Source organism: Orbicella faveolata, unplaced genomic scaffold (genome assembly GCF_042242905.1).
Source record: "Orbicella faveolata isolate gen_17 unplaced genomic scaffold, um_ofav_v1 contig_1, whole genome shotgun sequence".
Taxonomy (NCBI): Eukaryota; Metazoa; Cnidaria; class Anthozoa; order Scleractinia; family Merulinidae; genus Orbicella; species Orbicella faveolata.
In genome coordinates, this window is record NW_028301536.1 from 1,302,385 (window position 1) to 1,327,500 (window position 25,116).

The following is a 25,116-nucleotide window of genomic DNA, read 5'->3' on the forward strand; positions in this document are numbered from 1 at the left end:
TGGTAATTTCAGCTCTCGCTTTGTCGTTATCAGCCTCAGTTATTGAACATCTAGAACCTGAGTTCGATGGTTGTGAAGCAAGAAAGCTAGCATTTTTCCGAGAGTTTTCGTTTTGGCGACGCCCCTTAAGACAGAAACAAAACTCCCGTACAAATTATTTTTATTTCTCACCTCTCGCTGCTCATTGTTGGCCGAACGATGACTATCAAGGTAAACTTTGAACAAGTCCAAATTTACTGAGAGCACACTAGGATCACTGAGAGCGCACGAACCTCGCCGAGAACACACGACAGTCACCGAGAGCGTACGAAAGTCGCTGAGAGCGCCCTAGGCTGGTGGAATGAATGTGATGCTGACGTCAATGTGAAGCAACATTAGCCACAGGCGGCCCACCCTCCATCTGTGAGATCAGTTCTTTGTTTTCTGTTGACGTCATCAAATGCTTCAATCAAAAATGTCATCGGCTATAAGACTTTCAAAATTTATATTTTCTCCCAAGCTTTCAGCTCGATAGCATCCTTTGGTTTTAGAGTAGAGCATTTTTAAAATCTTCCTTTCTACATCAAGACGGCCGCGGGAAGAACAGTGGATTTTAGCAGTCTACGGAAAGACTTGTTTAAACGTTGTATTTTGTATAAACTGTTGATGTGAAGGTTACAGATGTTTGCTGATTGATTTGTTCCTCCTCGAGACACAAATATGTATGGAAAGCCATAACTTTCTTATGTGGTTGTTTATCATTATTTGGTGTGGTTTCTTCATTATGTGTTGTAGTACTTCATTATGTTGTGTGGTTTCTTCATTATATCCTGTAATGTAGTCCTCACGTGATGTGTTTTATCATGATGTGGTGTAATAACTTCATTATGTGGTGTGGTTCTATCGTGATGTATTGAGGTTGTTAAGTTATGTTTTGTGCTCTTGTCATGATGTAATGTGGTTACGCTGTTATGTTGTCTGGTATCTTCGCTATGAGGTTTGATCATTACGTGATGTGGTTTCGTCTTTATGTCTTCTTGGCCTCACTTCCGATACCAAGCTCTAGTACCCGGGCTTCACTCGCTATCACGAACTGGTGAAACCGGTTTTTAGATGGGTCCCAGTTCCTTCTCTTCCCCGGTGTTAAAGACAACAAAATGGCGGGAATAAGCAACGACATTTTGTCAACTATACTTGATAAGATGCACCTTGGTCATCTTATTGAGAACTTCCAGCGTGAAAAGGTAACTGTGGATCAAATACGTAAGCTATCTTCGAAGAAATGGAACTTTTAGGTGTGAACGATCGCAACGCAGTGACGACTTTGGGTTAGAGTGTTTAAACTACGGTAGCAATCCACCGTCAAGGAAACCAGGAAAACAAGTTTGTGGCGCCCCTGGAAACTTAATTTCTAAGTCAGTTTTAGAGGGGTACCTGGAGGATGGCTTTAATGTTAAGGACATCGCGTCGTTACTTTCTGTTTCAGAAAGTACTGTTTATCGAAGAATGGGTTGTTACGGCCTCAGTCAGTTGCAGCTCACAGAAAAAAAAGAAGATCAGCTTGATGAAGTTGTAGAGGAAATAACTAGGGAATATCCTTCTTGTGGAGAGGGACTGCTAAAGCAAATACTGGCAGATCGGGGAATAAAGGTTCAGAGGATGAGGCTCTGTGACAGCGTTCATAGGGTCGATCATGAAGGAGTCGAAAATAGGAAGAAAGGCCGTCTACGTCGAAGGACCTATGATGTTCAGGGTTCATTTCTTCAGAAGATAGCTTACATATTTGATCACGTGACAGTTAGCTTTTCACGCTGGAAGTTCCCAATATTAAAGATACCCAAGGTGCATCTTGTCAAGTATAGTTGACAAGTTGTCGTTGCTTGTTCTCGCTATTTTGTTGTCTTTAACACCGGGGAAGAGAAGCAACTGGGACCCATCTTGTTTAACCAGTTCGTGATAGCAAGAAGCCTGGGTACTAGAGCTCGGTATTGGAAGTGAGGTCAAGAAGACTGTAACTAACGTTAAGCCGAAAAGACGCTTGGGTAAATTCCCAAGGTTCTTAGCGCGCGCTCGACAAAAACACGTGTGCTTGCTAACGCCAGATGTAAGGCAATCGAAGTTATCTTGCTCGTTTGTGACAAAATAGATCATTTTTTCCGTGGATCCTTTAAGATTTAAGACCAGTCATTGCCCTTCGTCGCTGGACAAAGGTATTTGTAACTCGTTTTCGCTCTGATTTATTGTATTGTCGTAAGATTTTCTTGTATTTTGGCTTGCACATGTACTCGCGAACGGTTCAGTTTCTCATGGAATTTCGTCATGTATTTGCTTTCTAGTTTTACGGTTCTATCCTACTGAGGAGATTAAAGAATCTGTAATTCTGCCAGCTATTTAATTGTTGATTGTCCTTTGGATCATTTTGGATGAATTTGGAGTCTATTTATCGAGCGAAAGGTCGCCGGTAACAAAGACATAAAGACGAAACCACATAACGTAATGATCAAACCACATATTGAGGATACCAGAAAACATAACAGCGGCGTAACCACATTACATCATGACAATAGCACAAGACATAACGTAACAACCTCAGTACATCACGATAAAACCTCACCACGTAATGAAGTTATTACACCACATCATGATAAAACACATCACGTGAGAGCTACATTACAACACATAATGAAGAAACCACAAAACACAATGGAGTAACTACAACACATAATGAAGAAACCACACGACGTTATGAAGTAACTACAACATATTATGAAGAAACCACACCAAATAATGATAAACAACCACATAAGAAAGTTATGGCTTTCCATAAATATGGCCTATTCATACTGCTGAGCTTCACAAATCCAGTTGAAAATTTGTGACGGATGACTTGAGTACGGAGTGTCTCGCAAACCTGAGATTGGAGAAGTTGATTATTTATTAATCTTCAATAATTTCAAACTCTTGTCCTCTTTTATTCAGTGGTTTCGATTGTACTTTTTCGTGGCGTGACAATATAAACCTGAGCTTGTATGGGAATATTTTAATGCGACTGTATTTAGGAAGTGGAAATACTAGATAAAAAGTTCCTTCTCCGTCACTTGCACGCTGTATTCATTGTTGTCTGCTCGCCATAATACTTCGTTAATTCGAGTTCCTCTTCCTGCTCACGTGTAAACCCGTCTTAAGCATAAATTGAGTCATTACTCGTCTTCCTTCGTGTTTCTTTCGATCCTCCGGTCTCTGGGTTTTACAGAGGTAATATTTACTTTTAATCAATGGCAAAAAAAACACCAAACAAAAAACACATAACTTGACACTCGGGGCGCTGTGGGTTGGTTCGGGGTAGGCGAGTCATAAATGTTCAGTATGAGAAAAAGTTTTGTCGCTTGCCATGTTTTACCATATAGCCACTGAGGCCTCGTCCGCACTGCTCCGGATGAAGAAAAAAGAGGTTTCGCTCTGAAAACGCATCAAATGTGTTCCGTCCACACTACGCCGGAGAAATTTAAAACACAATAATCACCGGTCATTTTGGATTTCTGTTTGAGGAAAACTCGGTAGGGGGAATTCACATGATTATCGTGACTAGATCGTTTTCGAAAAGCTTCTTCTTCAAAATGTTTTCCGTCCACACGAAAACGTAAAGCCGGCGTTTTTAAATTCCTCCGGTTTGAAGAGCGTGTTCGAAAAGCTTCGTTTTCATTGTTGACGGTAGGCCTAACCGTTGAAATAAAGCTGCGTTTTCAAATTCCTCCGGTGTGAAGAGCGTTTTCGAAAAGCTGCGTTTTCAAATTCCTCCGGCGTGGTATGAACCGGGGGTGTTAACGGGGCTTGAGTTGTCTCCTCGCTGAGATCCCTAGACAACTCGCAGAGAATCGCACAACGTGCTTCACATTTTTACGACTCTTTTACTGAAACAGTGAATATTTAGCTCGTCCATGATAACTAGGAGCAGAGGGGAAGGGTTGTCTGAGGCAGCCGAAACGTTGCAAATGGCGCCTTAGAACATGCGAGAACAAATTATTCTAAATTGAAGTTGGCAGAGGCAGCAGAGGGTATAAGATCTATGAACTCAGCGGACTGAAAGACTTTTTTCATTTGGAAGCCGCCAAAAACGCCGCTAAGCGCGTCAGGGAATGCCTGAAGCAAAATTGCCTAAATTGATAAGGTAAAAAAAGAATATATCAACGTAAAAAGAATAAATAAGACGGTACCTTCTCTTTGAATTATTCGTATTTTGCAGTTGAATTATGCAATAGGCGTTGACAAGTTATGCCGACGTACTTTCGAAGATGATAATAGTCAATAGGGTGGGCGAAGCACATCAAGTACAGTCTAGTGCCTTATTGAGAGCATAGAGCCATTACGATAAAACAATTCCTTTTTCTTAAGTTTTGCCATAGCTGACTAACTAGCATCAATTTATTTTGTAAGAAGTTGTTAAATTGCACTTGACAAGTATTATTTTATGTTAATTCCTTTGAGCTGAATGTTTACAACGTGTCAGTGATCTGTTTGTCTCAGTTTGATTATTTTTTAAGTAGTTTCTATGGAAATGAAATTTGTTTTGCGGAAGCGCGGGGGATGGGAAATTGTTTTTTGGCACAATAACGATATTACGACAGCCGAGCATAATTAGCAACACAACGGTCAGTTTTGGGGCATATATTGAGCGATTTTAGAAGCATATTGCCAACTATAATGCAAGTATAGTCTTTTGAAGCCACTTTGTGTCCAAACAAATGTTAAAATTGCTTTAAATTGCGGTACGTAAAGGAATTGCGGTTTGGCTTTTAATTATATAACTCGCGAACAACTAGACGTGAACGTGTCCTTAAAAACATGATGAACGATTTTAGGAGCATGTTGTCAACATTTATGCAAATCCAATCTATGGAAGCCACTTTGTGTCTAAGAAATATGTTAAAAGAGCGAAGCAATAAGTGTTTCTTTTGTTTGGTTTGTAATTATAACCTGCGAACAGACGACATTTTGTGTCGGCAGCCGGTTATTAACCCAATCAAATTCACCCTACTTTTACCACGTCCTTTTCTTTATTGACGATATTAAAAAAGTTACAGACGACGACGCGCAGTCGAGTAGATCCCACACAAACTACCTTGACAATGATATGACAAAATTTATCATCACAAGGACGACAGACCCAGGCCATGCCTTTACATCTAACTGACAAGAAGCTCATGTCACAATATTGACGTAAAAAACAGCTGAAGGACTTCCTGCCGGTTGCCTTTACTGATCTTTACTTCGCTCCCTCTTCATACATCACTTTCATAGACACTGTCATTCTGTAAAGCTAAATCTAAGTGGAAGAATGATAAATATTGAAAATATTGCCAAATAGTACCATTTTGGTTGAAGTAAACAGATCCAATGTTGCTTACTTGTTTATTAATTAATGTGTATTCATGTTATTTTAATAGTGGGCTTCATCGAAGTAGCAAAGCGGTGTTGTCCCTTTTCGCAACATAGCGGCTACCACCGCACTTTTAGCTGACGATCTTAGATAAGATAAGACAATTTACACCAAGGCAAATGATAAACCTGTAGCGCTACTAAAATCTGCTCATGTTTCAATTCTTTTGGAAACTTTTGCAGTCCAGAAGAAGCTAACAGTGCGAGAGAAACTAAATTTAAAGCTAGAATGATTCCGAAACTCTTGATGTCACAGAAACTTTAAAACTACGACGTAACTAGAACGGAATTTCATTCGGAAATTCTTGAAGACCCGTTGAATTATTACCGAATTCGGTCAACTTCAGATCAGTGCAGAGTTCAGGTTCCACCTGAAGCTTTTACAATGTATTAATTTAAATGCGTGGTTTGCTCCTGAAAATTATGCCATTTTGGTGGCCGCTATATTGCGAAAAGCGAAGCTATTTAGCTCGTGATAGGAAACACGAAGGAGCGTGTCTTGTTATTTAACATGATGTTTAACAAGATGTTTAACATGATGTGTCCCCTTGCCAGACCGTTTAATAATTCAGGAACAGATTGCTGGCGCAAGGGCACCGCAAATAACACAAGATAGACTTTGTACTCGCCAAAATAAATCGGTGATTTTACTCGCTTAGCGGGAATCATATCCGCATTTAGCGAGCGGCCGAACGTTAATCCAACGCAGAGATTCTGGTTTTAATAGAAAATCAGTGCGCTTGCTGTCAGAAACTCCCGATGTAAATCGCAATGTCCTTGTCAGTGTTTCAAACGTACGTAGTAACAGTTAGAGAACTATGAAACAGTATCAAGGCGAGTATCTTGTGATTTGTCCTCTAACTTGCCTTGTTGTTGAAGGAAGTGTTACAAGCTCATACGAGCTGAAGGAAGCTCGTTTCAGCGGCTCGTCTTTTCTGCTGAACGTTACTGTCAATGTGTGCTTCCGGTTAAAACAATTCCCTTGTTCTGTTCTTTTCGGTCAGTGTTATGTCTGGTTATGCTATGGAGAAACCATCCTGGTATATGTTATTTCATTTTAAATTTTCTTTTTTGCTGCGGAAAACTCTGTGGCTAGCTTAGTGAATTCAAAGACGAGCGAGGGAACTGCTCGGGCTTCTTATGTTCTATTGTAGCTTATTGCCACTGAGAAGTCTAGCACCAGCGGATTTGATGCGTCAATAAAGTTATTATATTGTATTGGTGAAAATCCGGGTGTCAGCGATTCGAAGGGGAACCAAGGGACAATAGCTGCAGTGAATCTAAATATAGCGGGTGTCACATAAACAGGAAATACGTCTTGAGGACGGTAGCGAACGATTGGCTCGCGCTTGATTACGCTCTATGAGAGCACACAATTTGTTATACAGCATCGTAAGCCGTTTTGGATCACTTGCACCGTCGCACCATGGACAGCAAGACAGTTCTGTGTGCCTCTGTAACTGGAACAGTAACTTTAAAAGATGACAAAAACTCTGAGGTTAGTTGCTTGTATTTTCTTCACTTCGCTACTTAAAGTCACAACTAAGCGAGGAAACGTCGATTAACCGCCACACCTAAACTCTAACGGAGAAACTTATCGGTAAAACACGAATTGCATAAGTGACCTTTTATCAATTAGTCAGCACTATTCACGCCAACCGTAAAGCTTTTCAGGCTAAACGAAGCTACATTCAGCCTAAACGAGTTACTTTCCAGGGTATCCGCAACCCAGTGCTAAATAATGTTCTCTCTAGAAAACATCAGAGAGAGATTGCGGACCTTGTAATACCTCAAACAAGCTGTGAAAGCATTCGCCTGCGGCGCGTGTTTTTGAATGTCTCAAACTTTCACTCGATTTTAACTCGATTAAAACTCAACCCTATTTCCAGAGATTTTCCTTAACGAGCTTGGATAAAAAGGCAGGAAGTGTTGTTTAATCTCACCTCCTGCTGTTTACATTGATTTTAGACGTCATACACGAATATAGTGCTCGTGCGGTCGAGATTATATAACTGTGCCAAGTTCCCAGATGTAGTAAGAATTGTTTAGACGTATTTGCATCACGTGAAACGCCACTTCCCTTAGGACATTTTTTATTGAGTGATTTTTTAAGACACTTAACTTGTCTCGAAGAAAATTCAAAACTTGCATACCATTACGGTATCTCGTCCAAAAACGATGACAGCCTTAAACTTATGGCACATCACTCCGATTGCGCGAAAATCTAACACTAGTGTTCTTTTTTTTTTTAAACTATTTTCATTTTTTCGCTCTCCAAGAGTAGAGCTGTTTTCTGCTGCATTCAAGTAGCGTGTTTTAGTGAGCGAGCATCTCTCCTGATTGCCTTCATCTGACTAACTCCTCACGTGCTTACGGACACCTCGTCCTTTCGCCATGGCTGTGTTAAACACCCGCCCTTTCTTCCTCAAGCTGGGATTACAGCACTCGTCTAGAATACAGCCACCTCTCTTTGTTCACTTGACGTTACATTGGCCTTGTAGCTTTGTTAGCCTTGAAAGTTTTGTTCACCTGATACTGTACGTTTTCAAGAGTATGTCAGGCATAGGCGCTAGGCGTACGGACAATTTTTCCGGGGTGGGGGGGGGGGGGGGGGGAATCACTTTCCCAAAAAATTTTCCCAAGTTTCCCAAATTTTTTATAAAACAATCGATACAAACATTTTTTAAAAGGTGATTGCATGTTGTCTTTTAGAAACCTTTAATTTTCAACGCACTGACAGTATCTCTTTGCAATTCGTGACATTTGGTAAAGAGCATAAGAGGGAAAATTTGCGTGTTTGCGTCCTGTGAATTTCGACACGGCAGAATTGACAATAAAGCACGCTTCGGTAAAAACATGAATGAAATTTCTGCAATGTTTAAAGTTGTAAACAGTGGGCATTGAGAATGAAAAAAAAAAATCCAAATGCTTGCAAAAATAAAGCTCTCGTCTCAGTGACAACATAAGACACGAAAAATAATGGGTGTTAAGAAAATGCCTACTCTCAGGACGTTTGAGTGTGAAGTCTCACTTTATTGTAATGATTGATTACCAGTATTGTTATTCTCTGTTTTTAGTGACATATATAATAACTTCTCGAAACAAATGGAAACGTTTTAAAAACCCCTTGCCCAAATTTTTCCTGTTGCCCCCAAAAAACTGACTCAGTGCCCAAATTTTGGGGGTACGCCAATGATGGGTTGATTTTCTGAACGTTACCACAATTTGCAACAAATTTTATCTGTTGTCTTCTACACTGGTTTACAAAGTGAATAAATGTGTAGGCTTGAAATTTTAATAGTGACGATGTCCTAAGAAACCTTCAATTGCGATTCCTTCATCTCTATTGTAGCATGCCATCGCAGAAGTATCTGCGGCTGTGGCTGAATACATCTGTTCTCTATTGAAAATCAGTAACGCGGAGCAAAACACTTCGAACGCGCGCTTTCCGAGCGTGGGTACGGGTACAGTGTTTTGTATGCCGTGGCTCGCTCATTTTATCCACTGAACCAGGGTTAAGCCCGAAAGGTTTAGTAAACTAGCTACTATTTGACACTTTAAAGAGCCTTTAGCCTGGTCATATTTAGCTAACCTTATTCCACGTGATCTTGTGGTTGGGTAGGTTGCATAATTACTCGGCTTTCAAGTGGGTTAGTAACAATAGGGCTGCCGGTCATGAAGGAGCACTTGAAAATCAAGTACACCTTTAATTTAATTAATTCTCTTGATTTTCTTCAACTTTTACAGACATACAAGATTACCGTTGTTTATGGCGACGGCAGCAAGTCTGTACTTCAAAAGAAGTATGAAGAATTTGTAGACTTTCAAGTAAGTTTGATTACAGTGTTTTTCTTTTTGCCTCACCAAACGTATTTTTCTGACTGGCCTCTTTAAAACATATTTATTTGAATTTATGCATCAAGACTCATTTTCATTATCAATTCGGACAAACAAATACCTTTAGTTATCGCCTTAGGCAAGAGCTGTAGTCTCTTGCGAAGTTAGATAAAACGAGACCCAGTTTTTTGGGATTATAGATGAAAATGAAACAACAAAATAATAAGATGGCTAATGTTCAAGGAAACAGAGGCGGAAATTAAATCAAACAGAATCCTGATCCATTTCAGATGCTAAAATGGTAGATTACAGAAATTTTCCAGTTCCTTGCGGAGATTTCAAGATTTTTCATGGAAGAAAACTACTTTTCAGTTTGAAAGCTCACCGAAAGTATTCTGAAAAGAAATGAAAAGCAAAAATATCTTTCTAAAGGTTCAGTGTTTCTACTTCTCGTCTCCACTATTGTGTTAAACGTATTGATCATTATCAACTGAAGGCGAAAAGCTGAAACAAGGTGAGATAGTAAGGTTACCATGTAAGAATAGATTCTGAATTATGAACTTTCAAAGCAAACAAAAGGAAATTCAAAATAGTAAATATTGGGTAAACTGTCCTAACATGGGTTTGAGGGCTGAGTGTGAACTTTTGAATCCAATCTCGACATTGTATTTGAAGTGAGCGTTCTTACTTCTTCTTTAAACACTCTTACCTTCTATCATTTGCAGGTTACAGTTTATGACTTACTCAAGAATGAGGTTGGCTATTCAAAAAAGACTTCAAGAAATCTTATTACCAGCCTGCCAGGTGCGTGATTTGAGAAACTATGCCATATGATAATTAGAAGGACTGTCTTCATTTTTAACTCCTTTTGTTGATCGATTTCGAACGCATGTTCTATCCCGATTAAGGTTAGCTTTATGCTACTAATAATAATTGTCTTAAAATCTTCCTCAATAAGATGGCTTGGCCGTTGATTTTGATACCTAATCGTACCTTTCTAGTACCCTTCGGTGGCATATCACGGGAGTTTGGCCTCGCCATGATTCGCTGATTCGCTTTTTACCCAAAGGCGTACTAAAAATGAAAAAGTACGATTAGGTATTTACCGCACTTATATTCGGCTAAGTGACCATGATATCGTAGATATCGGATATCGCATGGTATCAGGACAGTACGTGGACACGGCTTTTGATTAGCTCAGCAGTTGCGAATTTGGGTACGGTAATAAACGCAACAAAACGACATACATACTGGCTAGTTGTCACGCAGTATTGTCGTCTCGTCCATAGCAGTGAAAGATGCTAGTATAAACACACAAATTTGACGTGCATGGAAGTGACAGGATAAAAACAAATCTGGGTGACTTTAGACGATATTCATTGACTAATCAGACGATTTTACTTTGCAGAAAATAACCCAGGATTATCCCGCATTCTCTTTAAGGACAGCGATTTGAAAAAAATGGGGAGAATGGATAATTTCATGAAGGTAAATTCTTACGCCATTAACCCTAGTACTCTAACCAAGTCAGGTTCGATTGGTAAAAACATATCATTGTCATCATTGGGGCACTGCTCTTTTAATTTAGCATTTAATTTAATATCTTTGTATAATTACAGGAGCTGTTGGCCCTTCCAAGTGCAGTGCAAGAATCTGAAGCGGTCCTGAAATTTTTCGGTGCCCTTAACAGAAAAAAGGGAACAATTGAAAGGTAAGTATGAGATACATTATTACACAAGTTTCAATTCATCCAAACCGTCGGCCACTGACCAAAATCGATTCCATCCGCAGGTCCTCAGAAGATGAGAAATTGAAAACCGTCAACAAAGTAGCTGAAATGTTAAGTGGTAAGAGAAACACACCTGAAGAATCTGCCAAAAATATGTTGTTTCAATGCAGTTATTATGCCAACTGTTAGTAGAGTTGACGTTTTGCAAGTTTTTTTCTTAGAGAGTTTATTGCTGTCGTAGGCTAGTGTTTTCCTCTAATCTTCCAGAGGGATGGAGAGGTAAATAGAAAGTGATCTTGGAGAAGTAATTCCTCTCAACGAGAAATGCTTTTGCACTTCGAATCTGACCCGTCCCCAGTTATCTTCATACAGCTTCATACAGCTTCATAGATAATAAAAAGTCTGTTTTGCTGTTTCTTTTTCTTGAAGGTCGAGATCCGCTCAGAAATATACCTGAACAAAGTCCATTAGTAAAGAGAAAGGCGAAACATAACTCGAACAGGATTACGGAGGACCAGACTGTCCTCAGCGGGGAAACAAGTGATCATCTTCACAAAACATTTCCCAGATTGAATGCACGACAGCCTGATAAAAGTATTCCAGTGATTCCTGGTAAAACGAGAGCAGCCACCTTGGATGATGAAATTCTCATCCGAAACGCGGCATCTCAAAGACCTGGTCTGAAGAAGAGGCCTTTCAGTGCTGGTGTCGGTCTTGCTGATTTTGTCAGGCAAACTGAGGAACTGAAAGGAAGGATGCTCGGGAGAGAAGAAAGCCTTTCAGCACATGACGAGAATTCAGTCATGGATTCTGAGTATTCTAAAGTGGCGGAGACACACTTCAGAGAGACTTCACCCGAAATTCTTGTAACGCATTGCCATGGAACAGCGAGCCCCAATAGGAAAACGCATGTCGTTATTGCGTCATATTTAGCAGAGGAAAGCGGCGAGGTGTCCCTAGAGGAGGGCGAGGAGTTTGACTTGCTACAGAAAGAGTCTAACGGTTGGTGGTACGTCAAAAATGATTTCTGTGAGGGGTGGGCACCAAGTGCTTTCCTGGCACCTGCCAGATCCAGGCCCCCATCTCCAGAGACGCCAGATCAGCAGCAAGTTTCAGACAGTCAGGAAGAGTCTTGCCACATCGAAGAAAATTTGGAAACCTGTCCCAAAGAGCAAGGTGTTGACCAGATAAAATTCGCCCCTCGAGGAAAAGAGAAGGTACGTATTATTTTCATTAATTGACTGACGCCATTGCCTGACACGAAATGTAAGGCAGTAGTATAATTTTATGCTCAATGAAGCGTTAGGGACATCACGTGACAGACTCTGGCATTTGTTTTTCAGTCTCCAGATAAAAACGTTGCAAGACAAGCTCAGACGATGACAACCGAAATGAACCGACGAGCCAAGTTCCTTACAGTTGAAGGAATACAAAAGAGGAAGAATCCTGATAAAAACTACGTAAGTAAAGTTATTGTTGTTCCTTTTCTCTCATTAATGAAAATAAAAAGTTTTAAGAAACTCTCAAAGCTGTAGTCGAGAGTCTATTGGTTTCAATATGGTGATACTTTCAAAAGAGAAAATTATGTTCAAATTGTCTCCGATTTGAGTTCATTTGCCGTTCAAAAACAACTAAAACCTGAACACGCTGTAAAAAGTTGGGCAAATTTTAAGATCCGCGCATCTTCATCTTCTTCTATGTGTCTGTACTATTATTGACAATAAACATAAGTCAATGAGCGCGCGAAAAAATTTGACATTATTGTAAAATAACATTCGTTATTTTCATAACCTCTACTAAGATGTTTATCTCATAGCAAAAATTATAAAGAGTTACCAATATATAATTTCAAATCTTCTCCAGGTTTATATTGTCAAAGTGGTGTGGTCAGATGGAAATATCAATATAATTTACAGGACATGCAGCGATTTTTTCTTTCTTCAGGTAATTGTAAATATCTGTTCAAAACTCTTCCAAGGTTAATTTCTTAATTTAATTTGGGCCGGTTTTTCTTTGTAGCACATAGGTCTTGCATTGAAGGACTATGTTTTTAATAAAGGATATTATATTTAAGGGACCAAATTTTTTTTTTTTTTTTTTCATTTATGTAATGCTCACGCTCAAATTGCAATATTGGTTATACGCATATCTATTTATAACATAAGTACAACGTAACAAAGCCGTTACAAACAAACTGATTTATGCTTTTAGCTGCATGTATATCATCAAGTTATCATGTACTTGGTGACGTTTGTAGAGCACTCAATTCAAGAAACGAGCATTGTGCCCCGTCGAGCAACTCTCACGATTGTTTCCTGTTTCCAAACTTCCAACATGCATTGTAACTCTATGACGCGTGCTAACTTGAATCGTCATTTCGGCAAGTGCTTCTTTGGTAAAAGTTGTTACGAAATAAGGCCAGTGAAAAGGTAACAAAACTTTTGTTATTCTTTGGTCTTGTTTGTCTTGTTGTATAGGAAAACCTCAGAAAGGAATTTCCGACAGCCATTGGAAAGGAAATCCCTGCGCTTAAAGGTAACAAATTAAATCCCAAAATATTTGTCAATTCCAATTCATCACAAAGTTACCTCAATACATTTAACATTATGCAGCTTTCAGAAGAAGTTTTTACTCATTTATATTTTTCTAGGGAGGAAATTCAATGAAAACTGCCAGCTCTGCTTTAAAGATGGAACGTGCAAGAGACAGAAGTTCATGAATCAATTCTGCCACGTAAGTCAAAACAAAATTTAATCCAGTCACCAAATAGAAGTGTATCCACAGATTTGTGAAAAAAGTGCCTCAGCAGAGACAAGTGCTAAGGAATTTAATAAGGCCTAAGATCCTCTAAAGCTTTTTATTTTGTTTTCAGGAACTAATCAATGCACCTGACAACATCTCAAAAAGCAAAGTTGTTATGGACTTCTGCAGGTCTCGTGCCAGTGATGTCCATTCTCATGGAAAGTGAGTAGTCGTTCCTTCGTTTCTCCGTTCCTTCGTTCCTTCGTTTCTCCGTTCCTTCGTTCCTTCGTACCTTCGTTCCTTCGTTTCTTCGTTCCCTCGTTCTCAAATCTCTACTACCTAAGAAAAGATCCCGAATCATTGAAAAATGGGAAATGTCTAGAGTGCAGTTCGTACCTTTTATAAATTTGTTGTGATGAGATGCCTCTGAGCATTAACATTTGCCAACAATTTGTCGTTTATTCTCAGGGCTACGAAAAAGGATGGGAAGTCACCAAAGAGTAAGTCTATTCCACAAGTTTTATTTTCTCATAGATTCTTGATAATTTGCAACTAATTATTGCTGGAATTTACTTTCAATAAAATGTAAACTATTTTCTTGTAAATTTGCTATGCAGCTGAGGACAACAACGTGGAGATCTCGGCACCAATGATGTTTGAACAATACGTAGTGACAGCTGATTACCAGAAGAAAAACAAGAATGACATTTCTCTCAAAGCTGGCGATATAATTGATGTCATTGAACGGAACGACTACGGTGAGACATAAGAAAAGTTATTTATTTCTCGTTTGATTTGAAGGACCAAGTAACTTTCGCAGTATCTCTCGAGAAATTGAGATTTTATTCTCGGGTGTTCCTTCCGAGTTCACAGTGGTATCACAAGAATTAGTCTGTTGCCTGTTCATAAGTACGATTTGAAGGACCAGTGACTTTTGCGGAAGATCTGAAGAAATTGTGATTAATCCTTGTGAACTCATTGTGGCATCAAAAGCTTTAGCTTGTTGCCTAGCAACAGCCATGAGGAATGCAGGCTTGGGGTTCTCAGAATGTAGTTATTGACATGAATTAAAATAATTATTCCCTTCAATATTTTCATTTCTCTTTCTTTTCTTTGTAAGGCTGGTGGCTTGTTGACCGGGAAGGAGAGTTAGGTTGGGCTCCTGCATCTCATCTTGAGCCCACGGACAACGGGTCAGAGATTACAACGTCAAAAGTCTTTGCACCCGGAAAAGGTAAGCTTACCTCTGTTAACAATGAGGAATGGTTTTGGAATGACAAGAGATTAACTTAGTGACTTTTAATTATAAGAAAATTGTGACATTCAGGGATGCGTTTAACTCCGAGATGTACCATGTTGGAAACTCCCCATGGATTTTCTTGTAGACATACCAAACTTATTTTCCTTTTGTACATAGCTCCCATATTACCCTACATACAAGATTTGTTTGTAGGTTATGACATCAGATGACCCCATTAAATGCGCCATATTGGATCCTCCATGTTAGATTTCATTTCTTCAGAAAGTCAGAAACGAAATGATGCTAATTGATTAATCCCAAAATGATAATCGCATGAAAAAAGTAGTAACTCTACAATGCTGCTTGGGAAATTGTGGAAACAAAAATTAAAAATGCCCAAAAAAGAAAATTTGGCTTCATCTAAAATGACGTGGGTGGGAGGCGCGGTGACCTCATGGTTAGTGCGCTCGTCTCCGGATCGAGCGGTCCGGGTTCGAGCCCTGGCCGGGGACATTGTGTTGTGTTCTTGGGCAAGACACTTCACTCTCACAGTGCCTCTCTCCACCCAGGTGTATAAATGGGTACCGGCGAACTTAATGCTGGGGGCTAACCCTGCGATGGACTAGCATCCCATCCAGGGAGGAGTAGAAATACTCTTAGTGGCTTCATGCTACAGAAACCGGGATAAGCTCCGGCCTGATGGGCCACTTGGCTCGTGTGCAGACTTTACCGTTTTTTACCAAAATGACGTGGTAAAACTATTGACACATCAAAATTTCTGCTCGGAATGAATTAACAACTACTGAAAGTTTCATCGCGACAGAGTAAATCTCTTGTACGTCGGATTGTTAATATATCAGAAGTATGTGCCGTTTTCCAGCATCGAAGTATCTGTAAAGTACACAGTGATAAAGGTGACCGTGTATTTTGCTTCAATTCAACAGAGGAGATATACATGTCTCTAGAAAGCTATCAGGCTAAAGCTGACGATGAGCTGACTTTTGATGCTGACGTAATGCTTAAAGTGGTGGAAAAGACTTTAGATGGATGGTGGCTCGTAAGGTAAATAAAAAAAAATATTTGCATTTGTTCTATTTTGCTGTTGTTGTTGTTGTTGTTGTTGTTGTTGTTGTTGTCTGAAATTCCTTTCCTGACATTCTTTAGATTTATTTTGGATTGTTCAGTTCATCTTCTCAGATTCTGCAAAAACGATGTCAATTACTTACACAGCATTAAAATTATTTCATTAGGTACCAGGGAGAGGAAGGCTGGGCTCCTGCCATGCTCCTAAAAAGAGTCAATTCTGATGAATCCTCCACTTCAATGATAGGGGAAAAAGATCCTTTGGACACAGTTTCCTTCACCGGAGGTAAGCTGCTGTCACTGAATATTCCACTCAATCTTTTTTGCCTCATATCACGAAGGCGAGTTGTTAAAACGTCTATAAGAGACTAACCTTTTCTTTCAATTTTCAATCAATCAATCAGTCAATCAATCATTTATTCCTAAAGTATCATTTTCACTTTTTTAGCATTCATTGAAAGCGATTTTTTGGAGTGGGAAATGCGTTCATTTTAATCCCCCTTGTGCTATATTTTAGCTAACACAAACTTGCCAGGATGTCGCTTATATTCTTTTAATAACCCGTAAATGTAAAGACGTTTTCCATCTGAAGCCTTATGACGTTTTCTTCTTGGCAGATTCTGAAGATGGCGACAGCCAAAGAATCCAGCGGCGGACACCTCCTACAAGGCGAAGCATGGTGAGAGTTTTCAATTCTGTAGAGATCTAACTTAAGCTGGTTCAAAACAGGTCAAAGCACTCAGATTTTGATGGATCGTGCTACAATCAAGTGATAAAAAATCAAAAACTGCCCAATCATTGGTGAACAAGTTGTTATCATTTCAGTGACACAATAGGTAACCATAGCAACAGCATGACCTGCTAAAAACACCCTTAATTACAGCTTTAGGGACTTAACATTCAAAAACGGCACGGCCAATTTTTTTATATATTATCAAATTTTAATACTCATGATAAAAGGCAACTTTTGTAAAAGTTTGAAAAAAAATTGTACATAGGGTTCAGAACCACCTTAAAATTGAAATCATGCTGGTTAAAGTTTGATAATATAAAAGAATTTCACCGTGCGGGTTTTGAATTATAAGCCCCTAAAGCTGTAATTAAGGGTGTTTTTGGCAGGTCATACTGTTGCTATGGTAACCTTTTGTGTGACGAAAATGATAACGTGTTCACCAATTAATCAACCAATTAATTAATTAATTAATTAATTTCTTTGATACCATGATTGTAACATCAAGTGATAAAGAGTGCTTATAATGACCCATCAAAATCTAACTGCTGAAAACTGTCTTGAGCCGCCTCTAAGATAGCTACAAACACAAATTTGTGGTCGTACGAACCCTTATGATGGGCACTGAGCGTATCAAACACTCCTGTCTTCCTAGTAATCAACTCTCATTTCCTCTTGATGTGAATAACGATCTGGTTCTTATTACCAAAAGGTTCAAAGACCACTCTGCAATAGTATACCAGACGGAGAAGACGGCAACGGCGAGACAATCATCACATCTGGACCGAAATCCAGCCCATCAGTTCCAGTAGCAGACACATCAAATACCCCACCCATGAACAGAATGGATTCAATGCGTTCCACAGGCGTATCCTTGTCAAGCTCCTTGCCCCAGTCCCGATTTTGCGAGTTTAATCAGGGAGAAGTTCACAGTCCATTCCAAACTCGTCAATTCTCCGTTTCAAGCAGCGGGTATGAAAGCTCGCTCACCGGGAGCTTTTCGTCCCTTGTGTCGCCTGACGCTCTTAACGAGGAAGATTCTACTAATGCCGGCATCAAGAAGTGTGCCACATATCCTCGGTTTGACACTATCGAGGGCGGCCCGGTATTGTGGAATCCTTCTCCAGGGATGTTTCGTTCAAAATCTCCATCCTCCATGGAACACGACAAGAACGAAATGGAGTTGAGCTTGAATGACGTCTCCTCAACAAGTAGAATATCACGTTCAGAAAGAAACAGTCCTGTTCCATTTCAAAGAAAGATTTCTGCAAGCGGAATGAGCCAGTTTACAAGCTGCGATAGTGGGTCGGTAGCGCCGTTCAATACTTCTCCCAGAGAGTCTAATTCGGAGATTAATAACAACGAGAATGATCAAAATGAAAGCACTGCTTGCCAAAGATTCTACAGAGCGATGTACTCGTATGATTCTGCTGGCGATGGTGAAGTTGCCTTCAGGGAGGGAGATGAAGTAGAAGTGATTCAACGAAGCGAGAATGGCTGGTGGCTCGTGCGAACATCAGAGAAAGTCGGATGGGGACCTTCTAATTTCTTAGAGTCTCTATCATACTGAAGCATTCCCACCTTATCATGTATAGAAGAAGAGAAAAGAACAAAAACACAAAGAACTTAAGACCGAATGTACAAAAAAACTGTTACCTTGTTGTCAGAACTACGTATTTTAGTTGTTACCATCCATAATTCATGAATATAGCGTCCTTTTTAGAGAATTTATCGTCGGGTTAGACGTACAAGAAACATACGGAAGCGCGTGTGTTTTGGTGATATTTGGGTGTCTAATTAACGATTATTCCACGAGCGCAAGTTCGATATAATCATCTCAGATCCAACAAGCGGGAGTGGAATAATTATTTTACTGAAAATATAGAAAACTAAAGTAAAATAAGATATACTGATAAAAACAAACCTTAAACGTACGTTTTCCATATTTGTAGCGCATGGTATAATGGCTCATATACCATGATGGCTGAGCCGATAAAAATTCGTGAATTTCATTATAATGATATGTTATAGTTAACATACATAACGTACATACGCTTATTCCACGTCCCAAGGGGCTTTTCAGTAAAATATGTAACAAAACAACAATGAAATACAATAAAATTAATTCTAGTGAATAAAATTTAAAATGCACTTAAAAATTCAAATCTAATAGAAGCGAAAGAATTAGAAGAATTAAAGTACTCCCTACTAGATAAATTCAGTTAGCTATCCATTAAGAGTCTTTTCCTCATCAAGGTCTTAAAATGAGCTAACGAGTGACTTAACTTAATATTTTGAGGCAGAGCGTTCCAGAGAGATACCATACGGTAGTAAAATGTAGTAGTATTGTAAAGCTATGAACGGCACACTTATTTAATTTGGACAAATCAAAAAGTCTATTAATTCCAATACGACAAAGGAAATAACGCACTCAGGTAATAGGCAGTTTCTCCTTAGTGTACTGCAAGCAAGTTTAAAATGAAGTCAAGTTATTTAAGTTCCACATTTTCTCTTTTATTCTACTTGTATTATGGACACAATCGCTGGACTTTGGTGTCAGTAGAGAGATGCTTCGTTTCTGCGCTATTTGATATTAAACTTTTCTTTCTTTGCGCCATAAATGGTGAAGTATTCAAAATGCATATTATATTGTACGAAAAAGGTTAACAAAGGCCACTAGGCTGAGATACGTTTGGTTTTAATGTTATAGATTACATTTTTACATTGCTCAAGTATAAATATTCATTCAGTCTTTCAGATATAATATCTTTGCTGAGTAAGTAGTAATTATGGAAGCTTTCGAAGCTATAGTTTGAGTGCTGAACGATTATAATTTTTTTTTCCTACTTTTTGTGGTACTCCTCTTGGAGCAAATATGTTCAGCATGGTTTACATGCAGGGGTTGATTGAGTCTAACGTGACAATTTTTCTTAGTTAATTTTCATAGTGTAAGTTACAATATGTCTAGCATATATTCAACGTAAACGAGTTCTTGCACCATGGGCTTTCACAGAATGTAAATAGCAGAAAACAAGTTAAGAATACAATTTTTAGAAAATGGGTTAGATTTACTGAGTTTAACTAAATTGTGAAGAAGTTATCGTAATGATCAGTGGTATTGCGTACAAGTATAGACAAGCGCATTGGTACCAATACCGGTTAGCCATGTTGGATTAAAACTTAGACCTTGTTTGCTAAAGCTGTGTTTATCCAATTCCATCGTACTCTTGGAACAAGAACATTACAGTTATGGTTGGCTGTTAAATCATGAATGCAAAGATAAATCTCATTGGGCGAAGCTTGGAGACGTTATGTATATTTATTGTTTTCAGTATAAAGGTTTTTTTACCCTTTTTACTATACTACCTTTAAGTTTTCTGTAACAGTCGTAACATGCAATAAAGAAGCCTCGAGTTAGGAAGCCAAAGTATCGAGGAAGCGTCATTAAATTAAAGGAAACAAGATTTTAACAAGTTGACATGTAGTTAAATTGCAAGCTGTTGTCCATCTTGCCCTCTAGCGTCGTTTGAAAGCCTTTTGACGTCACTTTGTGTAAGAGAAGAATTAAAATAGCCATACACTTGAGAAACAGCGAGGAAAAGACGCAGCTGATAAACTTTGTACTCGCCAAACTGATTTATGTTTTTGTACGCATGGCTCGCTCAGCAGGATGGATTCATACTCGGATTAGAGAACAGGCGAGCGCTATAATTTCAAACGCCGAGATTCTGATTAAAAAATGATCAGCGTTCTGCTTGGTGTCAGAAACTCCGGATGGTAAATCGGAAGGTGTTTGTAATGGTTTCGAACGTACGTAAGAACAATTAGCGAACCACGAAACCGCATCAAGGCGTGTATTTGTCCTCTCACTAGCGTTATTGAGGAACAAGTTGCTGAAGCAAGGTGAGGTCACTGATAATAACGGATATAAGGTGATCCAAGCTTAAGGAAGCCTGAGGAAACTTGGGATTTCTGCTGTAAACTTATTGTCAAACTGTGGGATACCGGTGAAATTAAATTGCCTTGTTTTGCTATGTCATGTCACGCTACATTAAGTTACGCTTTTTTAGACGCTTTCCATTTCGTTGATATTTTCCAGTTATTGACCCAAGTGGTGGTGAATAAGACTCTGATAATCACCTCCGAGTTAACCAATCGTAATTCGTTAAAAGCATCTATTACTTGTGTGGTTATACTTACTTATATTAGCCCTTTTTTCTAAAATTGTTTAGCAACCTCGACGTTGTCTAGAACTGACTTCTGCTAAGCATACTGAGCCAGGGCAGGCCGGCAGAGATTTCAGCAGGCCGGCCAGCAGTTTACAAATAAGGAAGTAATTGCCTAGGTGACTCACACAGGAAGCCATAACTGAAACAAGACTTGAAAATAGCAAACTGGTCTAAACTTAGGTATCTGTTGGAAAATATCATGGGAATCATATGCAACAAGGAAGTAACATTCGATTTAGGCATGCATGAACACACGCGCGTGCGGAACAGAATTTCTTATAAGGCAACATAAGCCCGGTTAGATCATTTGCAACTTCGCGTCATGGAGAGCAAGACACTTCTGTGTGCTTCCGTAACTGGAACAATAACTCCAAAAGATGGCAAAGACCCTGAGGTTAGTTGCTCGTATTTTCTTTAACTAAAACCTATTTGAGTCAGTGTGCGAATTAAATTGATTTACGCGTATTTTGATCTCGGTAAATATTCAAGTGCAAACAACTCATAAGTGTGAGAGAGAACTACTGGCGTGTTCAGATTTGGCCAACGATGGCGAGCCTTTATTTATACCGAGATCTAGTATTGCCCAGTCAGTGATGTTCAAGCTAACAGTAGCGTTTTTTTAGGATAGCCAGAGTGCTATTCAGGCTAAATATCTTCCTAATCAGTTTCTTGCTCTACATTGTAAAACACACCCTTGAAAGTTTGGGAGCCAAGAACTCGAAAACGTTAAGGAAACACTCGCTTTCCGCTCGTGTCTCCACAGTATTTCTCGTTCTTCCAAACCTCCACTCTTGTTTCAATTGTTATTCGATATAAACACAGACACTTTAATTTTCGTTTTTGGCTGGCCCTTCAACTTTCCACGCGCAATTTTAAGCACGTGAGCTGTGTGTCATTATGTAAATGTATTTTTCCGTGAAATTCCAAAATTAACGACCCTTTTTACTTTCGCTATTAGCAGCCTTTGGGGGTGGCTACTCTCGAAAGGTCGTTACCTTTGAAGCGCCAGAAACGTTATACATAACTGTTGATTGGTGCGACTGAGCTTTTGTTAGGAAATAAAAGACGGAATACGCGAAAGCAGTTCAAATGGAATGAAAGTATTCAGTCCAGTTTAAAGTTATGTTGAAACCACGTGAGTGGGCTTCTCATGTCTAGACCGTGTTGTCAGTCGTCGGCAGGAAAGCTAGTCAGATACCGTAAACGGTTTCTATTTCATTTCGCACTACTACATTATGTATCGACATCTCACTGCGAAGTTCATGTCAATACGTTTTTGTTAGACCTGTTACTTGGTGGAAGTTCAACGGGCTCATCATGCACATGAATTGATGAAGCATGAATTGACATTGCGCAATTTTTATCTTGTAGAGAGCCTTATTTATCGTCATTAAGTTACAGCGCGTTTTTACTTGACACTTGAAAAATAAATATACTATTGAACTTTGCTACTTCCGGGGGGTCGCTACTTTCGGAATGTTACGGTAATTATTAATGTAATGTAAGTTATGTAACTATGAACAGCTCACGTGTGCTCTGAACGTGTACTCTGCACGTGCATCACTTGGCACACTTCTCACGTGACAACCACTCTTAGCATACACCGATTCCAGAAAAATACCGGAAGTTGCTCGCAAGCGAGGTTTAAGAGCCCTCGTGCTTTCAAAATGGCGGACAAAATGCGGGGGAAGAACGAAAAAATTCGAATGTACGTAGGTTAGAGCTACTTGTCTGGAGGAAATGTGGTAAAGAAAAGGAAAACAGTTGGACACAAGTGTTGTGTGGCTTCAAACTCTAATAATCGAAGCAAAAACCGACCTGATTTATCATTTCTACGACTGAGTTTCCTTCAGACAAGCCAGATAAACAAAGAAGAAAAAAGTGGGAAATACTTATGAAAAGGGGAGATGCCTATTTTACCTCGGTAGGAAATAATTTTTGTTGTTCCGAGAACTTCTTGCCAAGTGTTTTTAAACTGAGTACACTTATCGAAACTGGGAGCCGTACCCTCGACTTTTCCTTGATGAGGAATCTCTGTGTAGAGCGAAATATGTGATGCATCTGAATCTGGGCATATGAATACCCATCAGCTTCAATCAACTTAGGAATTAATCAGTTTTCATGCCCCTGAGGTAAACAAAAAAAGTTTCCCAAAAATAATGTTGAATGTGGAAGGACATTAGTGATTTAAATACAGCCATTGATGAATTTTGAATATTTTTTACCTTCTTGATATTTCAGCATGATCTGGCTATTAGGTTTAATGTTTCAGAACTAGTAGTGTCAGATAAATTATTGCATGGGCCAGTTTCCTGTATTTGATGTTGGGGAGCCAGGCCATTTAGGCTGAATTTGAAAACATAAGGTGCATAATAGACTGCAGAGAGATAAAAGGTCAGACACCTAAGACCTGGACACCCAAAAGTTTACTCTGAATAAAAGTCTGACAACACATTTTAAGGCCTTGTAGGAATTTTCATTAATGTCATAGATTTGATAGACAGCTTGTACTGGCAAGCAGGAAGGTTATAATCTTCATCCCTTTTAATATGCAACCAAGTCAATCAGAACTGACCATAATTTTAATACCAATTTTCTAAGGAAGACTGTTTTCCAACCATGAGCCAGAACTGTAAATGTAAGAATACAAGCTGAAATGGCTACTAGGAGAATAAATGGATGGCATATATTTGATGGTGTAACTCCAGTAACATTGTGTAGAGTTGGTTATCAATCCTGGATAGTGAGCTATTTGCTTGTAAACTGGCAGAAAAAAAAGTTATCTGATGTTTATTTGTCATTTGGTAGTGAATTTAAACAGAGTACATGATATTGTTCAACAGTGGTAATTAAATATTTGGTGATTTCCACTGTACTGAAATTGTGCATTATGTGGCTTCATGTTCTATTTTCTGGCACAGGGTGTAACATAGAAGGACACATGGTAGAGCTGGTGTATAATTTTACTAATAACATAAAAGTACAATTGAATTTGACCTCATTGAGAATTCCCTGCATTGTATGATCTTATAGATTCTCAATTGTTTTGAACTATTTTGAAATATTCATTCAAATATTCATTACCAGAGAAAAACTAGAAGTAGCTCAATTCTCTCATATTAGATGCTGGACAAACTTTTTGGACCTTTGTATACATTAGTTATTCTGGCTTTAGCAATAATCACATTGTGTAAGGCCATCTCTAAGCATTAGGTAAGCCAATTCATATATAATATATTTATCATAAATTGTTCAATATTCTTTAGCATCTCCTTCCACCATTCTATGTCCAAGGCAATTTGGTCATTAAAAATTTGCAGTTACTTCCAGTTTATAGCCAGGACATTCCAAAGTTTGTTCACAACAAAGAGTAGTTGTTGTACATTGTACATCATGAACTGAAGTTCATATAACTCTTGCTTACTTTTAAACCAGTGTCAAACATTTTGCATATTGATTTTATAAGGCAATCTTTCAGGGTCTCACTATCCATAACAATGACTTTCCTAGCTTAAATTATCTCATGGAGATTGCCCTTACTTGGGTCTGTAACCTGAGTCCAGCTGGGACACCTGGGGAGGCGCCCAAAATTTCCCTTTTCTCTTGAACCAAGAAGAAGCATTTTGTTTCTTGCACCTTCGTCTATCCCTGTTGATGCATTATTTCAGTGTACTTGTCCATTACTAGTTGCTAATTTTCAAGGCCATCTTTCATGGCATGTGACTGATAGTCTTTGTTACACTGTAGCACACTTCATTGATAATTTTATTGGTGATTTGACTGATGAAACAGCTTTGTGATTGCGTCCTACCCTGTAACGCAATGATGCTGCCACTGTACCGAACCGTTGCTTATACCATTCTTGGCGAGTAGATCGTGGTCTTGTTTGATACTCTGATTAGCATCTTTTGAATTGAACGATTTCCCTTTATTCTCTAACACCGATTGTTAGTTTATGAAGAGAGATTGGATGTTCTCTAACTTAAGAAGACTGAACTCGTTAGTGAAAAATGAATCAGCCGTAGGAAATTTGTTAAAGTGTTTTGTTGCAATATTCCCGATATCCGGCACAATTTTAAAATTTACTTCCGTATGTTCTCTCGAGCTCTTG

General features: G+C 39.0%; 2 protein-coding genes and 1 long non-coding RNA gene across 3 annotated transcripts in view; all 3 read left to right on the top strand.

Moving 5' to 3' along the window:
- The first annotated feature begins 1,994 nt into the window (after positions 1-1,994).
- Positions 1,995-3,076, top strand: LOC149117661 (uncharacterized). Its single transcript, XR_016205812.1, has 2 exons — positions 1,995-2,189; positions 2,316-3,076. It is a non-coding gene; the product is annotated as an uncharacterized LOC149117661 (long non-coding RNA).
- A 3,583-nt stretch (positions 3,077-6,659) lies between these two features.
- Positions 6,660-20,249, top strand: LOC110042647 (uncharacterized). The gene is made up of 19 exons (XM_020748017.2): positions 6,660-6,913; positions 9,163-9,243; positions 9,978-10,056; positions 10,661-10,740; positions 10,872-10,963; positions 11,044-11,099; positions 11,411-12,198; positions 12,325-12,441; positions 12,845-12,925; positions 13,459-13,516; positions 13,632-13,714; positions 13,854-13,945; positions 14,192-14,223; positions 14,341-14,481; positions 14,844-14,957; positions 15,908-16,025; positions 16,214-16,332; positions 16,664-16,725; positions 17,489-20,249. Exons 1-19 carry the CDS (start codon positions 6,842-6,844, stop codon positions 18,344-18,346), a joined length of 3,123 nt encoding a protein of 1,040 aa, XP_020603676.2. The 5' UTR covers positions 6,660-6,841; the 3' UTR covers positions 18,347-20,249.
- Positions 20,250-21,170: 921 nt separating this feature from the next.
- The window catches only part of LOC110042668 (uncharacterized), a 17,402-nt gene continuing 13,456 nt past the window's right edge, over positions 21,171-25,116 (top strand). Inside the window, exon 1 of the mRNA XM_089283845.1 lies at positions 21,171-21,399. Coding sequence (XP_089139971.1) covers positions 21,328-21,399 — 72 coding nt within the window. The 5' untranslated portion in view covers positions 21,171-21,327. The remainder of the gene's footprint in view (positions 21,400-25,116) is intronic.

Excerpts from the sequence above, each read along its gene's own strand:
- LOC110042647 (XM_020748017.2), top strand. The coding sequence starts at position 6,842 with ATGGACAGCAAGACAGTTCTGTGTGCCTCTGTAACTGGAACAGTAACT. Across the intron at positions 13,715-13,853 it reads TCATGAATCAATTCTGCCAC|GAACTAATCAATGCACCTGA; the intron begins GTAAGTCAAAAC and ends TTTTGTTTTCAG. Across the intron at positions 16,726-17,488 it reads CTCCTACAAGGCGAAGCATG|GTTCAAAGACCACTCTGCAA; the intron begins GTGAGAGTTTTC and ends TATTACCAAAAG.